The sequence below is a fragment of the Pezoporus occidentalis genome, unplaced genomic scaffold, assembly GCF_034315485.1.
Source record: "Pezoporus occidentalis ecotype Australia unplaced genomic scaffold, CSIRO_AGI_Poc_V1 ctg26, whole genome shotgun sequence".
NCBI lineage: Eukaryota > Metazoa > Chordata > Aves > Psittaciformes > Psittacidae > Pezoporus > Pezoporus occidentalis.
Window position 1 is genome coordinate 2838771 of NW_026914502.1, and position 20621 is coordinate 2859391.

The 20621-nt window shown below is 45.0% G+C and overlaps 1 protein-coding gene across 2 annotated transcripts; it reads left to right on the forward strand.

Moving 5' to 3' along the window:
* The first annotated feature begins 4354 nt into the window (after positions 1-4354).
* TAGLN3 (transgelin 3) lies at positions 4355-16517 on the forward strand. 2 transcript variants are annotated; one of them, XM_062623967.1, is made up of 5 exons: positions 4355-4726; positions 5158-5339; positions 6168-6342; positions 11531-11633; positions 15961-16517. In XM_062623967.1, exons 2-5 carry the CDS (start codon positions 5160-5162, stop codon positions 16100-16102), a joined length of 600 nt encoding a protein of 199 aa, XP_062479951.1. In that variant the 5' UTR covers positions 4355-4726; positions 5158-5159; the 3' UTR covers positions 16103-16517. The 2 variants fall into 2 exon arrangements, with proteins under 2 accessions (XP_062479951.1, XP_062479950.1); XM_062623966.1 differs by lacking the exon at positions 4355-4726 and having other exon boundaries at positions 4982-5339.
* Positions 16518-20621: the final 4104 nt, after the last annotated feature.

Sequence of the window (20621 nt, forward strand, 5' to 3'; positions counted from 1 at the left end):
CATGTTAAAGGCCTCCCTGGAAAGAGCAGAGGGTTATGTCTCTCACCTGTCTGTAAGATCAGCAATCTCTGCTCTGAGCGGATGCACAAATTCAGTCAGATGTGTGAGGATGCAGAATTACACTAAAGCTTGGTGAAAATTCACTCACTGCGTTCTAGCTGGCACAGAAATACCAGCAATCAGTGCGCGCTCTTGCCCTTCCACCCTTGTTCTCAAGCCCTGCAGGGACAGCAAAGGCAGAGGGAACTCAGTTACCCTGTTTAACAGCAGGCAGCTTGCTGCATACAAGGTTTTAATGCTACTGTGCATCGTGCTTTTCTCCTGGCAGGTGTTTTATAGGGGAAGAGATTACTGTAATAGTTGAAGAGAGAGATGAAGGACAGAAATACCTGCTCACAGATTTACTGTTCATAGGTCAGTTTTTATAGCTCAGATTTACTGTGCGGCTGTAGGACCTCATCTCTCTTCAATATGCGTTTGCCTAGGACAGAAGAATGTTAGTTACAGCCTTGGCCATGCTATGTCTAAATCTAAATTACAGGACTTATTGCAACCTAGTTGCAGGCTTGACCTTGTATTTCTCTTTCAAGTCCTGCGTGTGTAAGTTATATGGTCCAGTGCTTCTATTCCATTAAAGATAAATGGGTGTCTTCCATATGATGCAGTAAGTGTAGCTTGTGAGGAATAGGCACGTTCTCAGCCTGCTGTTGTGTCTTGATTTGCATTTGGAAAGGAGCTTTGGCTATCTCTGTGTTTATACTTGGAATGAAGAGCAAGTGACAGCTGCTAGAACTTCCACTCGCTTGGTTCTGAAACTAAAATACAAATGGTTTTAGGCTAGCACGTGAAAGGCTGCGTTCTTTTTGGGCCTCCTGACCCACACCGTGTTGCCTGCTCGCCTCCCACAAGGCAACATGAGAAGGTCGCTGCTGCCTATCGGGGTGAAAGCAGGTGCTCGTGTCTGTGGCAAAGGTATGCTGAACAGCAGCACTCTTAAAGGTTGCAGTGATGTGAATGGCCTGACCAGGCTGTGGTCCTGGAAAAGCAATCCCTGAAGGATCAGGTGTTGGCCTCGTGAGAAGCTTCTCCTTTGCTTCTGTAGTCAATATGGTTTGCTGGCAGGATGTGTGCCCGAGTGTGATAGCCCTTAGGACAGTGACTATTGAAAGAGTCCCTGACAGCAAAGCTCAATCCCTAATCATAAGAAGCAACACTTACTAGTTTGGTTTAGTGTGAGGTGTCCCTGCCCATGGCAGGGAGTTGGAACTAGATGATCTTAAGGTCCTTTCCAACCCAAACTATTCTATGGTTCTACGATTTAGTATGGGGATTTGATCTTTGTTGTTTGCTTGCAAATGTTGCTGCCTGTTTGACCTATGTTTCAATGAAATAAAGATGCTACTATTTTTTCTGTTCTTCCAGTAAATGCATAATGCAATGAGTAATTTTCAAGCCAAGGTAGTTCTCCAGAGGTATCGTTTGGGTTGGGGACAGATCAAAACCGGAATGTGTTGGTTTTCTTTCCAGGAATCTGTCAATCCAGCACAAGACTTAAAAGATCCTGAGAATTAAAATGCACAGTTTGCCTCCAAGGCCATCTTGAATTTGGGGAATGCTGGCAATTATATCCACAGAAATTGATTTCCAATGGTAAGTGGGAAAAGGTTCTGCTGGCAAGCTGCATGGAAGGTGGTTAATGGCATAAGAATCCCAGAAACCCTGCTGGCCATGGCAGCCTTAAGAGATGCCCTGTTCTGCAGACCAGAGTGTCAGTCCATTTTGGTCTGTCTCACAACTAGGAAGGTTCTTCCTTTCTAAATTACTTTGCTTTTAATCTCAAAGTGTTCAAACTATGCACTTCCTTGGGGTTTAGCATCTTCAGAGCTGGCAGAGAAGCCCTGCTGGGCTGGAAGAGAGGATGCTTACGTTAGCAGCTTTTGTCTTTGAGGCTTTCTAGATTTTAGATTTCAAATGAATGGGGAAGTTAGAGTCTTTATCATGAGTGTTTATTTGAATATGACTTTTAAATGAGGTCTCCACGCAGCCTTCTCTTCTCCAGGCTGAACAGCCCCAACTTTCTAAGCCTGTCTTCATACGGGAGGTACTCCAGTGCCCAGATCATCCTCGTGGCCCTCCTCTGGACTTGTTCCAACAGTTCAACATAAAAAGGACATGGAACCGTTGCTGCAGTACCTTCCCTTTCTTCTACATCACGTTTCTAGCCACCAGGCTCTAATATGCCTGTGTCTGACAGAAAGAACTCGAGTCCCTTCAGTTCTTATTTGCTTTGTAGCCACAAGTGTTTGCCATTTCTTAACTTCTGGTTTTGGTGAGCTAAACAGATAATCCTTCCGAAGTGGTTACGGTGCAGGTTCTGATTTTCAGTCCTCTGGTTACTATAGTGACTATTTGAATTGACTTCATTCGTTCACCGCTTTGCCTGGAGAGTGATTGTCAGAACTGGATATGATGTTCCTATTCCTGTTGTGCTTCCCATGTTTTCTTCAGCCGAGCCCTTTGGTCACGATGTCTTACTCAGCGTCTATGCCCACCTGGTTATCTTCCATCACCCTCTGCATTTTAACACATAGGACATTGCTGTGTTCTGAAAAGCGCTTTTCTGGTTCTGGGTTTCTTTTATGGCTTCTAATAACCTAGTCAATAGTTCAGGCCTGAGAACGCGTTCTTGTACAGACTGCATAAAAATATACAGTCATTAATGATTTTTCAGTTAAAGTCATGCTACAGGACCTACTAGTTACCCAGCTTTCATCTCTTTAATGTGTCATGTGGTTTCAGAATCGCTTTAGTTCCCTCTTCAACGTGTCATGGCCATCTCTAATATATTACAGAGCTTTGAGTAGATGGCATCAACACTATGGCTTTAAAAGAGAATAAATCATTCCATTGTCTTTTTTCCCAGGATTGATGGCACAGAAACAGGCTTATGGTTGGATCATTCGTACTCTGGAAGTAGTGGTGGGGGCTGGCATTTGTCCAATTCTCTGCAGCTTTCCTGGTTTTCAAAGCCTTATTAATAATTGATATTGATGGACAAGCTTGCTTTTCAGCCTTCGCAGGATGGGAAGGTCCCTGGAGAGCAGGTTGCGTAGCCAACATCTGTGAAGGGGGGGACCTCTGCTCTGCAGCTTAGGAAGGTTAAATTACCCATCCCTGCCCCCCAGGTTAGAAAGTGAGGTCAGGGGCTGAGGCAAAGGTAGGTGGCTTTTGTGAGAGCTCTGAAGCACTGAATGGCTGTGACCAGAAAGAGCCAGGCAACCTAGGTAGCTCCCTTACAAACAGAAGAGGGCAGAAATACCTCCAAGTGCAAAATAAAGGGTTTTATTCTTTGTGGGGCCAGCCAAAGGGTGTGAAGCCTGACCCTTAACAGTTACTTGAATGCAAAGGATGTCAAAATCACATACTTCCTTTCACCGTTGCAGGTGCAGTTCATACTCCAGGCTTGGTTTGCATCTTGGTTCCTGTGCGTTTGCTGTGCCTTCAACAGCGTGTTCGCTGGGCCGGAAAGTGCTCCAAGTGGTGGCCTTGTCACGTAGCGTGCTCTCAGTTATGTAAGCGAATATTTCTTTGGGATTTAAGACTACCAGTGCACAGAAGAGAAAGCACTAAATGAAAAGCCTGTGGAGGACAACAACGAATTGGGTCATCTATTCAATTTTTCATCTCTTGAGTCTGCTCGAGCCCAGCAGCATCTGAAGCTGTTTATATCTTGGAATTCATGGTCTTAATAAAAGGTAAATCTGTGCAAATCAGACCAGATGAAAAAGTCTCTTGTCTTAACTTCCCTTCTCTACCCCCCCACCACTGCAGTGGTGTAATCAAAGTTTAAACTACCGTACGTGGCCACAGCTCCCTTGTTATCACTGGAGGTATGCTGACTCATACCATACGATCTCTGTGCTTGCTAGTTTTCTGTGATTTCCCCTTGGTTTTAGAGGTTCAAGTTGTTTTCTCAGGACACTATTACACTATCACATAGTCAAATATATATGATGATAGGGTGATAACAGTATCCTACTACTTCCCTTCTCTTCTTTGGCTTTTCATCCTGTTGCCCCCTTGTTGAAACTTTTTATCAGCACTTGAACAGGGAGGGGGAGAAGTTAATTTCCATGCTCAAAGCCTGTTAGTGTGATGCAGAACAGAGAGAAAAAGGTTTTGCTTCTGCTTTGTGATTAAAAATAAACAAGCTGTGCAGTGTCCTGGTTTCAGCAGCAGTAATTTATGTTGCCTTCATTTGAGAGAATGCATCCCCTCCATTTGTATTTCTTATTATCTGGGACTGGGATGCTCAGTGCAGTTTTAGGTTGATGCAGACTAGGAGGAGTAAAACTGAGCCTGTAGGGTGAGCAGCGCCAGGCTGAGGAAACATGCATGGAAATAGACTGCAGATGGGCGAGATAAACAGGATCCCCAGGCTGTGACTGAGTAGGCAGGCCTCTTTAATGGCTCTTAGCAACGCCCCTGCTTTGACCCTCCTCATATGCAAGGAAAATCAAATCAATACACTGTTCTTCAAACCACGATGCTGCAGCAGCAGCAGGGCATTGTGGCAGCCTTCGTCTCCTAAATTCATCAGCGCTTCTCACTTTGCCGATCTCTGGGTACCCATCCCTGCATCTCTGCTGAGGAAGACCCTGACTGCATCTTTGATCGGATTGATTGAGCTCCCATGTACAGCCGCCTTCCTATTAGCAAGTCTTAGGTAGGCAATTTTAAAGTGCTTTTGGATTTGCAGGCAGCTTTGATGTTGATCTGAAAAGTCTATTGTATTCTCTGTAAACACAGCAGAAGCCTCTCTTTAAAACCTACTCTGTTTTAGATCTTGCTTTTCTTTTCCTGTTGTGGTGGTTGGGCAGGGGGGGACTGTTGTTTTTTTCCTTCTTTAAAGAAAAAAGAATGTTGTGGCTGATTTCTGCTTTTGGAAAAGGGTATTCCCTCTTTGATCCCTCCCCTGCTCGGCAGAACAGCTATAACCGGTGCCATACAGTTACTTTCAGTGTTGATGAACATCTGTTCAACTGTCTAACATACAGGGCAAGCTGCTCACCCTTTTATCCTTTCATTTTCCGGTGCGTTACTTCACAGCTGCAGATCTGGACTCTGCCCACTAAGAAAGTTCTGCTTTGGTTCCAGAGATGGCAAACAGGGGACCAAGCTATGGCTTAAGCCGAGAAGTTCAGGAAAAGATTGAACAGAAATATGACCCGGAGTTAGAGTCGAGGCTGGTGAACTGGATTATTGTACAGTGTGGAGAACAGATAGAGCACCCTCCTCCTGGCAGGCAACATTTTCAGACCTGGTTGATGGATGGAACGGTAAGTGGTTTGTCCAGTTATGCTCTTGCATGTGTTTGCATTCACAGTGTCCTCATTTTCTGTGTTCCTCTAGCTAAACTGGTGAGAGCTTATGGCCAGTGCAGAAATAGGTATGTTAGTATCTGATTTATCTTCTGTTGACCAGGAGTCTTAATCTCGGAAGGCAATTATTCTACCAGTGCAGTGTGATTAGTTCAGATTCTTGTGAGTCACGCATGTTATATATGAGTATGACTCACGCCTTCAGCCACCTTTTCTCATACAGTTAAATGAGATCTGCTTTAAAATCAGACGTATACTTTTCCGGTTAAGAAACAATCAGTGTTGAGAAGGGAAAGGTTAAGAGGAAGGACTGGATTCTGTCAGAACCGTTTTCTCCTTGGGAACGAATTCTGCAGCTCAAACACTGTATTCCAGCAGCAGATGCTGCTGTTTGCAGTGGGCTGTAAGAATACGCTAATCGCTGAACCTCTGCCAAAGTGACTTTAACAATATTTCAATTGACATTGCTTATGTTTTTGGCACGGGCATGTGGTTTCTTCTCTGTCAGTTGTTATATAACCTTTACCAGTGATAACTCTGTTGTTCCTGGCAAGCAGATTAGGATTTAGACGGTCAGGGTATTGCCATCAGTTAATGAAAGCTTTAATGTATTTCTAATATACTTTGATTATTATCAATTCACTCCTTTTGTTTTGAATTGAAGGGATTGTGTCCTTGACAGAAACTGGCCAGGTCAAAAGCATTTTGCAGCATCATTTCCTGTGCAGAAACTGCCTTCTAGCTTGGTGACTGCTTTCTAATCTTGTTTCTGTATTTCTCTCTCAGCTGTTATGCAAGCTAATAAACAGTTTACATCCAAAGGGAAACGAGCCCATTGCAAAGATCTCTGAGTCAAAAATGGCTTTTAAGCAGATGGAACAAATTTCTCAGTTCTTAAAAGCTGCTGAAATCTACGGAGTCAGAACAACAGATATTTTCCAGACAGTGGATTTATGGGAAGGTAACAATAATGAACTGGAAGTGATCTTGCAGTCTTCATTTGGCTTTGCTTTGATGTGTTATGAACGTTGCATTTTGTCTAAGGAGTATTCTCTAATGTAATTATCTTTTGTTTCTGTTTGCCTTACCTTATTGCCATGTTCTTCCCGTGGTGCATTATCTCCTCTGAGGGTTTTATATTACCCTGAGGGCATAACGGAGCCTTTCCAAGCTTGTGTTATCCAAAAGCCCATCATTCTCATAGAAATCCACAGACTTAATAAAATCCATGTTCTCTATGCTAATTATTTCCAAGTAAATAGCTTCTACCAGCAAATATGGTAACCCCTCATTTTCTGGTGAGAAGATTTTATTGCAGTTTTCAAATTTAAGCAAAAATAATTTAAGCAAAGCTTAAATTAGAGCTTTAAAATGCATTCCCAGGAGCATCTATGCCTCCCTGAAGCGTATGAGGGCTTGTTTATGAATAGAGAGAAGTAAAACTCACTGCTACACCGTGTTAGCAGAGCATCTCTAAGGATACAGTCTTGTAAGAGAGGTCACTATGGCAACAGCAGAAATAATTCAGAGTACCCTGATGGTTTTGCAGTAAGCCAGGTGAAGCCTATCTCCATCCAATGCTCGAAATGGAAACTGTGTTCTGGTTCCTGAGGAGCTGAGTCATTTGTGCATCTGTATGGCTGGGTTTGCCTGCTTCTGTGGTGCTGCATCCCTTCCTGGTGCGCTAACCAAATTCACTGTAGATGCTGCATCTCTCTGGACAAAGCAGTGCAAAATGCCTTGTGTGCAGGCTCAGAGCAAGGACAGCTGGAGGGTAGTGAGAGGATCAGAAGTCTGCCATGAGAATGAAACAGTGGAAAGAGGAGAACAAACCCCTGGGAAAGCTGGTGGGCACAGTTTTGTGGGAGCACACATGGAGCAGAGTGGCGGGCTATGTGGAAGAGGTCACACCTCTGAAGGACAGCTCAGGGAATGAGCTGAGGGTACTCTGTGGCTGGGTTAGAAGGGAAGGATGTACTGACAGCTGGAGTTACTGGGATCTGTAGTGTTCTTAGGGTGCCAGATTTGCGTGATAAACCTTCTCTTGGGTGCAAGGGCAGGATTGTTTCTTCCAGTTCACCCTTTAAGGTTTCATCCCGTCTACCTTTAAGTGTCTTAAAGGAAGGGATTTTCACTTCCCTGGCGTAACACCCTCCCACCCCTCAGCCTAGCATGCTGTTGAAAGAGAAGCTCTTGCAAGGGTCGATAATAGCTCATTTCAGATGCTTTTCTTTGCAGTCTTTTGCATCTTATAATGGCTTCACAGCATGCAAATGAAAACGTGGTACAGAACAACTTGCTTTGAAGACAAAAAGCTGCTAATGATGGTGGTTCTCTCCTCATTTCCTTTCACTCATCACCTTTTCTCCACAAATGTAAGGGGAAAAGCTAGTAACTTCCAGAGGACAGGAAGTAAGGAACCAACTTGCTGCCGAGGAGGGAAACATGCAAGTCATCGCTCCGCTGTTATTTTAGGACTTACCAAAACTAAGCTGTGTCTCCCTTTTCATCCCTTCTGCTGCTCATTGCAGTGCCGAGATGAAACAGGATGTGTCTCCAGTAGGGACTCGCTGCAAGCTTTTTGTGTCTAACCGTAACTCTGACCTCTAGCATCTGTGCTGCTTCAGGGCTGAACCGTCTGAACCTGGATGCATTAGGTGGATAGAAAGGGCAGTCTCTTTTTCACTGTGTCATAATTACAGCACTCCTATAATTCACACCATAACCCCTTCAGAAACAGAGGAGAAGTCAACGTGTGGTTATAAAGAGGGACATAACAGTATTTGTGAGTGAAAACCAGCTTTTCTCTGGCACTAGTTGAGTTGTTTTCTGAGAGCTTTTGCTTTGAATCGTAGTTATGGTTAATGAAAATGGTTTAGGATGCAATTTGCTGTTGGCTGTTTCCAACTCAGTCCTGTCTGGTGCATTTTCCTTCATCTCTGCAACTTCTTGGTCCAGAAGAAGTATTGCCTCTTTTGGTCCTTTCTTACATAAATGTTGTGTGCTGAGCAGCTTTCCCTAATCCGTCCCAAGATATTATATTCATTGTTTTTTACAGATACATCCCTGGTATATTTTGAGGCAAGGAGGAAGCCGATGTACCTCTGGGTTCTTGTTAATCTTTACTAAAAAGCATTTTAGGAATACTATGCCGAGCAGTTCTTGGTCTTTAACTTCCTATTTCTGGTCCTGGAGGAGAAGGCCTTCCAACCAGGTTTCCCCAAAGAGAAAGGCTTAGCATAAGAGGTGAACAGAGGCTCCTTCCTCCTTGTCCAGGCAGTGCCAAGATCCTTGATGAGACAGTGCTATCCAAAGCGTACTGCAGAGGACGCTGAAGATGCAGAAGGAATGCCATCAGCGTAGGTCCCTGCAGCATGATCCAGGGAGGCTGATGTGGGGGGCCAGGCGGGCAGCCCCAGTGGCTGTTGATGAACAAGTGCTGGAGCTGAGGAAAGGCGCTGACTGCAGTTTCATAGAATCATAGAATAGAATCATAGAATCATAGAATAGATAGGGTTGGAAAGGACCTTAATATCATCTAGTTCCACCCCCCCTGCCATGGGCAGGGACACTGCAATGCCAGCCTTAGGACAATGTGTACGGTCCCTGCTGTCAGGCGCCCGCAGTGTGAGGTGGCTCTCACTTCATGCCTTTCTATGCTGACCATTGGGCCCCATGCACCCTCTGCTGTAAGAGGGCAAACACCACAAGACCACATGGATTCGGGGTGTTCCCTCACCTGCAGCACCCCTCATACACAGCAGGAAGGCTCTGCAAAGCAGGGCAGTGGCTTTGTTTTGTCACATGGTGCTCAGCTCCCACTGGATCTATTTTTCCCTGCAGCGTCTCCCACTCGGCAATGACAAATAAAGCAGAGCTGAGTGCAGAGCGTGGAGGGGGGGAGCTGCCAGATGGCTCCATGGGGCCCGTCATTGTGTTTTGCTACCCGTCTTTTGTTTCTTTCTCTTGTTTTCCATGCTCGCTGTCATTATTCAGCTCATTCACTTTTAAACCCTTCTTCGCATCCCTCTTCATCCCAATCAAGCCACCGCGCTCCTTGTTATATGGGAGGCATCTCAAGGACGTTGTGCACAGCATCTGTTACAGCATATGGTACATCTGCTGCTTCGGGGAGCTCTGAGTGCTTCTCTGCCTCACCCTCTTCCATTGGTGCCTGTGTACGTGTGCATGTGTGGGATGTCAGCTCCTCAGCTGCCCTCTTAAGCAAGGACCCCGTCTGATGCACCCTGCATTAACAAATACAGTAAAACGAGGGTTCTGGGTAGCTGACAATTTATTGTCTGAGCAAATGGTCCCCTGCAGATAGGTTTCCTACAAACCATAATAGGCTGTATGACAGCCACAGTTGGAAGCTGCTAGACATTTTCAGCTTTAGGGTGCCTTCCTCACCTCAGCCAGTGTGTTATACAGTTAGGTTTGTACGAGTCAAAGCCTTGAACTGCATCTGCCTATAATGAGGGTGATGCACAGCATAAACACAGGATGTGCAAAGCTCGCTTCCCTCTGTGTTCCAGCTGGTCTGCAGGGATCTTCATTAATATTGCTCCACTGGAGGTAGTTCTGAAGTCTGTTTTCATCATCATGTCTCCAGGATCTAGAGTTAATTTAATGAGTTGCCTCTTTTCCCATGTGAAGAGCCTACAGTCAAGATCAAATCTGTGAACCAGATAAATTACTTTAGGAAAGAGGAAGCACTGGAACCGAAAGGAAGGGAGGGGAGTCATGGAAACACTTATGGAAGGATTTCAGAAGAAGGGAGAGGCAAAAGGCAGATTTCCAATAACTTACCACTTCACACGGTTGGAAATATGAGCTGCAGCTCATTTCTGCTAGGAAGTGTTCCAAAAGTTAACATATTGGGTAATGAGTTAGACCCTGCCTGGCTGATATCTCTATGTTCCTTCCCTTTTCACACCAAGTGACAAAGTGCAGGAGTTAGAACCAAGAAAAGAGGAGCAATCTTAACTTTATAAGATGTTCCATGTCTCCCTCGTTTTGTTTGCTGTTTGTTTGTTCAACTTCTTGGAGGAAAGGGCAAAATATGAGCAAAAAGGAAAAGTTATTGATTATCCTCATTTTTGAAGGGGAGGCAGGGGGAGTCAGGGTTTTTAAATGCAAACCCTATTGAAAATGAGCTTTGTATTGCAAAGATGTCAGATGCCCTTTTGGAAAGCTGGTGAATTTTCAGCCAGGTGGAAGGCTTGCCTCTAAGCAAGTGACAGGCAACTTCACCCTTCCCAATGCAGGTGGGGTACATTATCTCCTCAGAAGCTTTTGTCTTGCTGTTGTTTATGGAGGTAACATTAAGAACTAGTGATGATCAGATCAGTAACTTCTACCTGGCTAAAGATGAGATGAGCCCTGACTTCTTGCAATGAGGAATGAAGTGAGGTAACATAAGTGAAAGAGCTGGGCTCTGGATGGCAGGACCTGAAGGTATGAAACTGCAAAGCATCAGTTTTTGGCAGCCTGAGAAAGGAAGCCAGTAGGAGGGATTTGGGAGGTGATTTTATAGTTAAATTGGGAAGGGCTGATAGAAATTATCTGCACAGGAGCTCTCTGGGGCTGCTGTGAGGTCTGTTAGCAGAGGGACTGCATGGAATTGCCAGGGATTAAATGGTGGGAGCAGTTTTACCAGGTTACAGGTGAAGAAACACACTGTTCTCCTAAAGATGCGTTTTACTGAGTCTATTTGTTGTTCTTTGTACACCAAAGTGATCTTTTATTAGGAGAAAATTTTGCCAGAAGGATTATCTGGAAGGATAGAATAGAATAGGGGAAGGCATTAAATAGAATAACATTAGGATAGAATAGGGGGAAAGGCATTAAATAGAATAGGAGGAAGGATAGAATAGAATGGGGGAATCCATTAAAATAGGCAGAGGACTGGAAACCTGGAAATGTCAAGTTTAGCTTTAATGCTGTCCCTTTGATGACTTTTAATATGCTCTTGGATGTCGGTACCTCCATTTCAGCAATGGTAAAATAGCTTTTGTAATGCTATTAATGCAAGTTTGGGGGGGGGGGGGCTGAAGGAGTTAGTTAATACATTGGATAAGGCTGTTAGTGTGCCAAGCTATTCCTTGTGCATGGGTTTCCTGTATTCATTTCTCTGTCTGGCTTTCTAGGGAAGGACATGGCAGCAGTGCAGAGAACCTTAATGGCTCTAGGCAGTTTGGCAGTCACCAAGGATGACGGCTGCTACAAAGGAGATCCGTCCTGGTTTCACAGGTAAAGTCCAAAGCAGAGCTGCTCAGAGCTGCCTTCCCTGGGAAGCTGGTCATATTGTTGGGAAAAGAGGGGAAGAAGCTTTCCAGTTTCCTTCTAAGGGAAAGATTGTCTTTCCAGAGCCTGGAGGAGGAAAGCCAAGACCCAACCAGGCAGCAACGTTTTCTACCCTTCAATGGTTCCCAGCTTTATCATTATCACTGCCAGCCCCATGTGTTACCATATCTTGTCAGCCTAGAGTAACACCCAGGAGGAGCCTTGTGGGAGCTGTTTAGCGCAGCCTTTTCTCATGTAACCAAGTCAGGCCACCTTACTTGTCTCTCCTGTCCCAGAGCTGGGACAGCATTACTGGTACCAGGAGTAAGGAGTGCATCGCCCGTGGCTCCAGCTCTGGTTTTCTCCTGGAGGCACTGCTTTTGAAGGAGGCTGTTCCAGGCTGTGCTGGTGTGGACATGTGCGTGCATGTGTGGGGACCCTCCTGGGTGGCTGGCTTTTGGTAGTGCACACAGGGAGGAGGACTGCAGCATCCTGCTCCAAGCACCTGTGGGGCTTATCCATCCTGCTTCATGAGGGGCCCACACTGATCGCTGAAGAAGAGATAATTCTCTTGTCCACTGATGTTATCCCTGATTCTTATTCACCAAAAGGAGGTCAATAATACTTAGGAAATTCAGCCACCAGTTTTGATGGCATTCATCTATTTAGTAGCTTCGGCTAATCCTCTGTATCTATTTATGAAGAAAAGGGAACAAAAATGGCAACAGCCATGCAGATAAGGGTGTCCTAAGAGTAGCTGGCAGGTAAAGGGTACCTTTGCCTCACATCACATAACAGACAGAAAGACTGATGAAGACATCGCTGTCATGGGTGTCTGCAAACCCCAATATAACAACCCCTTTACCAAACAGAGAGAAGGGATGAAGCCTTTTCCCATATTTTAGCAAGTCAAAATTAATTCATTTCCAGTCTTTTTTTTTTCCCTTGGAGAGAACCACTTCCCTATGGGGCGTTTTCTATCCTGGCCAAGCTGTTTATTTGTTTTAAAACTCCATTTGTTTCAGGTAGGGAGGCTGAGAAGGAGGGACAGAAAGAAAAGGAAACCTTCCCATGGTTAGTTAGCCCTCCTGCCTCACAGACATACTATTGACATGAGCTTCTGCCGTCCAAGGGTATTACTTATGCTGAGATGTCTGAAGAGTGTTAGCAAAATGAATTCTGGCTGCTTGTCTTTGGTGTCCTTAGCTTTTTCGGATGTCAAGGTGAGGATCAGCAGAAGGATAACATACTTCACTTGGTTTGTCTTAAACCTTCACCTCGTTTAACTGAGGCTAAGGGAGACTTGAGTTTTAGGAGAATAACTGCAAACTCCCATGCATTCTTTATATGAAATTACTTTAACGTAATACAGTGCATGAATAGGTTTGTATTTATGGAATGTAATTGGGTTTAAAATTGGGTTCAAATCCAGTTCCGTGCTTTAATATAAACCAGACATGAAATCACTATGACCCAGACAGGCTTATTCATTTTGTGTAACTAAAGCAAAGTACTACATGGAAAAATTAATTTACATCTGGACTCCTAATTGTGGGTGGGAACAGTTTTCATTGGCATAAATGAAGATGTGATCACCTCCCTCCTCCCCTAGCTGTCTCTCCTGCCCGTGCTGCTTGGATATAGCCAACCCCTATCTATTGCAGTCCCTGTAATTCCATTTTGTTGCCACTGCCTTAAGGAAAACAGGTGTTATTTCTATAAGGAGATAGCATCTTGCAGATCAGGAGCTGTTTTCTGAGTACTTTACCCACCCCTTTAGGCAGATCAAGCCCTCTCACTGCCACCTGGTATTAGTTGTGAGTCAGGGCTTTCAGGCTCATTCTTAATCTCCTTAAGTTAAATTGAAAGAAGTCAAGATTAAATGGAGTAACAGTATCCATGCAGGGATCTGCAGTGATTAAGATACACTTGACCTAAGCTGTTTAGCTTTCCATTGTCAGTGTCTCACATACCCAGTCCCACCAGGCCTGATTCCCCTTTCCTTGTGTGCCCTAGCAAGGTTCATGGATCAGTGGCTATTTCCTATTTTACGGTTTGGCAACCACAAACACTGGTGCCAAGTTGGCACAAAAAGTGAACACATCTGGTGGGCTCAGTCTGTGGTATGGGTGATGCCAGGTTATGGTAGACAGGCCAAACAGAACTTGATATGGTGTAGGACACTGAGGGGAAAAAGACTTGTTCTACAGTCTCAGTTAAAGCTATTTCTACCAAACTAAAAGCATAATGTAAGTACATGTTCTTATCTGTAAGACCATTGTATAATGAATGTGGTGCTTACGATGGTTAAATAACAGTATATAATCCAAATTGTGTATTGAATTAATACTGTGGAATTATTCCACCACATGGCTGAAAACTCTAGGAGAAAAGAGAAAGAAATAACAGAACCAGAGAACAGTTAAGGTTGGAAAGGACCTTAAGATCATCCAGGTCCAACCCCCTGCCATGGGCAGGGACACCTCACACTAAACCATCTCACCCAAGGCTCTGTCCAACCTGGCCTTGAACACTGCCAGGGATGAAGCATTCACAGCTTCCTTGGGCACCCATTCCAGTGCCTCACCACCCTTACAGTAAAGAACTTCTTCCTTATATCCAATCTAAACTTCCCCTGTTTAAGTTTTAATCCATCACCCTTTGTCCTATCACTACAGTCCCTAATGAAGAGTCCCTCCCCAGCATCCCTATAGGCCCTCTTCACGTACTGGAAGGCTGCAATACCGGATGAATGCGTTCCTGCGATTTTAATTTAAACCAAGGCAGACGCAGTGAACCTGGGATTCAGTGAGGTAATAGGAGTAGGTCTAAAAGCAGCCTCTTGTGGAGATCCTACAGTGTAAGTATTCTGGGAAAGAAATTAAGCAGCAGTGAGAGGGGGCTGCTTTCTGAGGCACCCACAGTTGTGTGTGCATCCCTCCAAAGCCTTGTGTGGGCTGCGGTATCTGAGAGCTGGACATGGGTTTCTCCAAGCCCTCTTATTAGTCTGTGTGTTCACACTGGATACCCATTGTGAAAAGTGATGGGTCAGCACTGATGTCCCGTGGCTCTTTCTCACCTCTCTGCTTTGCTGGGCTTTCATCCTGCAAGATCCTGAACACCCTGAGCCCAGCAAGGAGTTTAAGTGCTTCTGTGGACTCCAGCCAGGGTGTTCAGCATGGTGCAGGATCAGCCCCCCGTGGAGAGGATCATGTGGATGGTTTTCAATCACAGCAGGCCCCCTAATCTAGCGTTCTCATCTAGTGGTGGGGTGGGGAGAAACAGGGAGCTGTAACACTACGCCGTATTGCAGGATAACCTGAACCCAGGATGGACAGACACAGCAGGGGGAAAGATTGTACCTGGGTGGGAGTTTGGTTGATTGAAGGCCTTTGGTCTGGAGCTCTGCTGGTTTATATGGCTTATTTGGCAGCAACAGGGTGATCCTTCTTCCTTGTAAAAATCGCTTGTTTTCCCCACCTGTTATAAATGTAAGACTAATCCAGGATGAGCAGTTTATCTCAAGGCAGCACAGTACAAACTTCCGTGCTTCTTTTTAAATCCCACTTTGAGCCCCAGTGCCATTTTCAGGGAAAAGGGGTTCCTTTTAAACTCCAACAAAGGTTTATGGATCCAAAGGGCTTTTGAGACCAGGGACACCAAACAAAACCGCTCAGTATGGTTTGACAGAAGATAAAGGACTGTTATGGAGTTAAGATGCAGGTCCAAAGGGCGAAGTCTATTGCTTAGAGGGGAGAGAGCTGGAAATGGCAACAGAGCAACTGTTCTGTTCAGCAGGCAACCATCATCTGCTCTGTCAAAATGAGCAAGTCACACCTCTGACCTGTTGTTTCTCTGGGTACATCCAGCTCTTATTTACTCCACTGACTTAAATTATGCCTATTTTTACTGCTGTGTTAGATGAGTATCAATCTGTATCATAGCACAGGTAAGCGTCTGTTGAGAGCTGTAGGGTTTAACACCAATTAACTCTTATCATGTGTGTTATATGCAGCACTACGTATTTTACCTGTCATAGCTGCTGGGAAAGGCCTTTGGGTTCTGGAACAAGTGGTACAGTGAAAGCCTGAAGTGTTGTGGGTTTGACTACAGCATTACTCCTAACTGCAAGAAAGCAATTAGCCCAGCCAGTATTGTCCAGCCCATGGGATGGTGCAAATGAGATGTTGCATTACAGGGGACGCATCTATTAACGCGAGCCAATATTTCATGATCCTTGGGGCACACGCAGAATGATGTGTGTATGTTGCCTTTTTTGTGTGTGTCTGGACAGGAAAGCACAGCAGAATCGACGAGGATTTTCAGAGGAGCAGCTTCGTCAGGGACAGAACGTTATAGGCCTTCAGATGGGCAGCAACAAAGGAGCATCGCAGTCGGGTATGACAGGCTATGGGATGCCAAGGCAGATTATCTGAAGCATCTCTGTAGAGAAAACGCTCCTTCTGCAGCATGGTCTGTTTAAAAAACAAGAAAAAGAGGAAAAAAAAAAAAAAGCTCATTATTTCCCTTTCTGCCTGGTTTTTAATAGTTAGTGCTCTCTGAGGTTTGGGGTATTTTGGGTTTGGTTCGTTTCATTTGCAGCTGCAAGAGTTCACCTAGGGGCTCTGGTTTCTTGTGGTGGTGTGTGTCAGTTCCCAGCACGTGCGCACTGCTGCCTCTCCTCCTTTTCACTTCTGAACTATGCAAAGAGAATTATTCTGTGTTTAATTTATTTGCGAAGCGTTCTCTTCCGTATTTGTCTCACACTGCACTTGTATTTCAACCGGTAACCTCGTTCTTCGATTCGGTGATGGTATTGTTTGACCTAAGAATAAAGATGAATTAAAGACACCACCTCTTAGGCTCATTATTTAAAGGGGGTAAAAGCAAAACCAGTGACCGCATGGTACAGTGCTGAGGAGTTAAGTGTTTTGAAGGGTCAGTCTTTCTCATCCCTAACTCTGAGTGACTCCCTGCTGCAGTCTTTACAGTCTGGGGTAATGTGCAATTTAGTGTTTGTCTAAAGGCACATCCAATGTGTTTTTCTAAACTAAGATGTATGCTTATCCATTGAGTTTGAGTCCTGAAATCCCACCCAAATTAGGTCTGATTTCCATTGATCTAGTGTGCTGGGTTGACTGCAGCCAGCAAACTTGGGGATGGAGCTAAAATCAGTTTAATAAAGAAGGCAAAAGCTGTGTGCGAAGACAAAGCAAAATAAGGAATTAATTCCCCACTTCCCACTGGCAGGCAGACGTTTAGCCCCTTCCCGAAAAGCAGAGCCTCAATGTGCATGATGGGTACCTGTTACCTTAGATGTATCTCCTTCCTCCTCCTTTTCCCTGAGTTTTGGTTGCTGACCATGACACCGTATGTATGGGATATCCCTTTGGTTAGTTGAGGTCAGTTGTTGAGGTCAGTTAGTTAAGGTCTCAGCTACAGGGGAAGGATGAGAAAGGGAGAAGACCTTGACACTGTGCAGGCACTGTTTAGCAATAGCCATCACACTGGTGTTTACCAACTGCTTTAGTCACAAATCCAAAGCATGGCATACTACAAGTTGCTGGGGAGAAGGTTGACTCCATCCCAGCCAGGTGAGTCTCCACGCTTAGGGAATTCCTCCCCGTGTATTGTGGTTTAACCCTACCCAGCAACTAAGGACCATGCAGATGCTTACTCCCTGTGCTCCCCCTGCCTCAATGGGATGGGAGGAGGATTGGAAAAAGGTAAAACCCACAGGTTGAGATAAGAACAGTTTCATAATTGAAGCAAAGGAAAATAATAGGAAAGAAAAAGAGGAATAAGCCCCAATAAATGCAAGTGATGCACAGTACAATAGCTCACCACCTGCTGACTGATGTGCAGCCCAACCTAAGCAGCAATCCTGGGTAACTCCCCCCAGTTTCTATACTGGGCATGATGTGCTGTGGTATGGAATATCCCTTAGGCTCGTTTGGGTCAGGTGTCCTCTCTCTGCTGCCTCTCAGCTTTGTGTGCCCCTCCTCACTGGCAGAGCATGAGACTGAGAAGTCCTTGATCAGGGTAAGTGCTACTGAGCAACAACTAAACCATCGGTGTGTTATCAGCGTTGTTCCCAGACTAAAGCCAAAACACAGCCGTGCACCAGCTACTGGGAAGAACATTAACTCTGTCCAGCTGAAACCAGGACACTATGAAAGGGCAATCTGTCTGTCAGAGGTGAGAACGGGCTTTACATTGGTAGTTCACATCATTTCAAGGAGAACACAAAACAAGGTGCGTTTTACACGCAAAGGAAGAAATAGCAGACAATTTCCAGAATGCTTCTGACCTGAAAAACTCCCACAGCTCAAAATCCAGTAATCTGTTATGCTCATTTGATGGGCTGTAAACGCAGCTCATAGTTCATCGTGGGACAGTTTGCTGGAGAGTCAATAGAAGAACTTATTGACATAGTCAATCCTAATCTTATCAGAGCAGGTTGACCTGCTAGTCAGTGCAGGCTGCCTTGCAGCTATGTGGTGTGTACACTTGGGGGATGCAGGCAGTTTTCTCTGCAGAGTTTTATTGCTGTTAGCTATCTCTGTTGGCTTCACCCACTTCTTCCCCACAGGCAAACGGGAAGGGAAACATAATAATTGAACTCTGCAGGCTTTTTAAACTCATGACAGACATCCAAGAGGGCCTGAAAACGTGATATCTGGCTAGGGAAGAAATGAAGGGTCATCTGTTCTGGCAGCTGAGTGCCTACATATGTAGGTAGAGATGACTTCTGTCTGGGTTTGAACGTCGTGACACATAGTGCCAGCTTGTTGTCCACTAAGTAGCCCCTGGAGTCAGTGACACAGATTGGTGTGGCTTCAAAAGCTCACTGTGTATACTGAAGGGATGATTCCCCCAGCTCAGGTGAAGCTCTATCCTCCCTGTTGGGAGAAGGGTGGCAATAATATCTCCCCATTTCAGACAAGGTTTGCTGAAGCACTGTGGAGCACAGCAAGCGAGAAGTGATGTAGAGGTCATGTTACATGGTTGGGGCTGAACGGATCTATAGCAGCTGCCTCCACTTGTACCTCCTCTTCTATCTGCCAGGGCATCTTGGCTCCTCCGCTGTGCTCGTCAAGCATCTTTTTTGGTGTTTACTACTTGCTTAGGGCTGTTTTTCAGTTATTTAAGTGAATCAGCTCAGCAGAGGGTCGGATGAACACCCCACATGGTGCGTCTGGAGTAGGAGGTCACCTCCCAGCTGTGATGGGGCATTAACTCAGTGCAAAGCATAACACATAACTTCTTCCTAGATATGACACGAGGTGTAATGTGAAGAGAACAGCAGTTTTACTTCCGAAAAGCAAATCAGCTGATTAAGAAAATCTGGGCTGATGGCAAGACAAATGACTGCCACCAGAAGCTCCACCATGGTCAATATGAGCAGCAGCCATGTTCCCTCAAGAGAAACTAGGAAGTGACAGTCACAGCAGACCAAGTGGCTGAGTGAGGGAAGAGGTCTGAGAGATCACAACCTGACCCTTCTGTCCCACTCCACCTGCATGGGGGACACAGCCTCCAGGAGCCGGACCTGAGCTTGGAGACCTCAGTCTCTCCCCTCTCTTTGGCTGCAGAATTGCCATTCTGTATGTCCTTCCCTTTGGAATCACTGTTTTCACGTTCCACGTGCCAATTGGATCCCCAGGGTACGTTACTTTCTGTTTCCCTGATGCCTGCCCTCCTTCTCTATTAGATTTTCTTCCCGACCTTGCAGCCAGAGGAGGGGACCAGGCCAAATTCAGGTCCCAGCCATCAACAGGGCTGACTCAGAAGGGCAGATAGATCCACTGGTCAGCACAGAGGTCTGCCTAGCCCAGCACTCTGCATCTGGCAGCAACAAAAAGGCTGCTTGAAGCACTTGAGCCCATTCATCTGCTTGCTGCAGTCCCTGCCCTTCCTCTGATATGGTTGCCAGTAGGGTATGTCCCAGCAGAAGAAAGACCATGCCCGAATTAAATGTTCTGTCATCAAAGCTACATTCCCTAATTAAATGTCCTTTCCTTAGGTTTGACGTTCTAGCTTCATGGAAGTTACAGAAACAAAAACTAGTAGTTAAAAAGTCAATTTTAGCAGACTGTATTAGCAACAACAGCCAAGTGCTCCAGGAAAGAAAATCTATACCCTGTGGCTGCAGACACAGGACCTGATTTACTATGGGACCAGCAGCAAAAAATGACTGATTCCCCAGGGTATTATATTTGGTAACCCCTCCTCACAACACCTTCTTTCTTTACCTTAGAGCATCAAACTAATCTAGCTGTTCAAATCTGGAGGTAGATGCTGCACATTATACTTTATCTTGCAGGTTAATCTGATCCTTCCATATTCCCATATGACATAGAAATATTAATGTTATTATTAATTAAATATTAACACATTCTGGCCTACTAATGTTCTTCTATTCAAACCTCCTTACTACTGAGTTTGCAAACATCTTAAGCCAGGAACTAAGTTAATACAGTTCCAGGCTACTTTAGTAACCAAGTTAGCAGGAAGCATTATTGCTTTCCTTATATTAACAACAAACTGTTGTAAGTTTGCTTCTACTGCACCAAAAGCATTTGCTGAGCTCTTCCAGAAGCTTAATTGATTTCTATGACAACCTTCTGCGTTGTTACTACTGAAAGCCTTGATATACATTAGAATGAGACATGCAGGAGCTTTGAACATGTACTGAAGGGTATGGTGTATGTGTGTGTGTTTCCTCTCCTGGCTGTTGGGCTTGCTAATGCCTGGGGGATGGTTCTTCCCACAGATGATGAACAGCATCTCACTTGAGGCTGTGGGCTCGCTTTGACAGCAAGTGTGAGCTAATATAAGGCACCTCACATGCTGCCTTACGTTGCTGTTTGAAGCCTGGCTGTAAGTTGGTCAGCTGCCCCAGCTTAAAAATAAACCACACTGTTTTGGTAGGAAAATGCTTTCAATATCCTC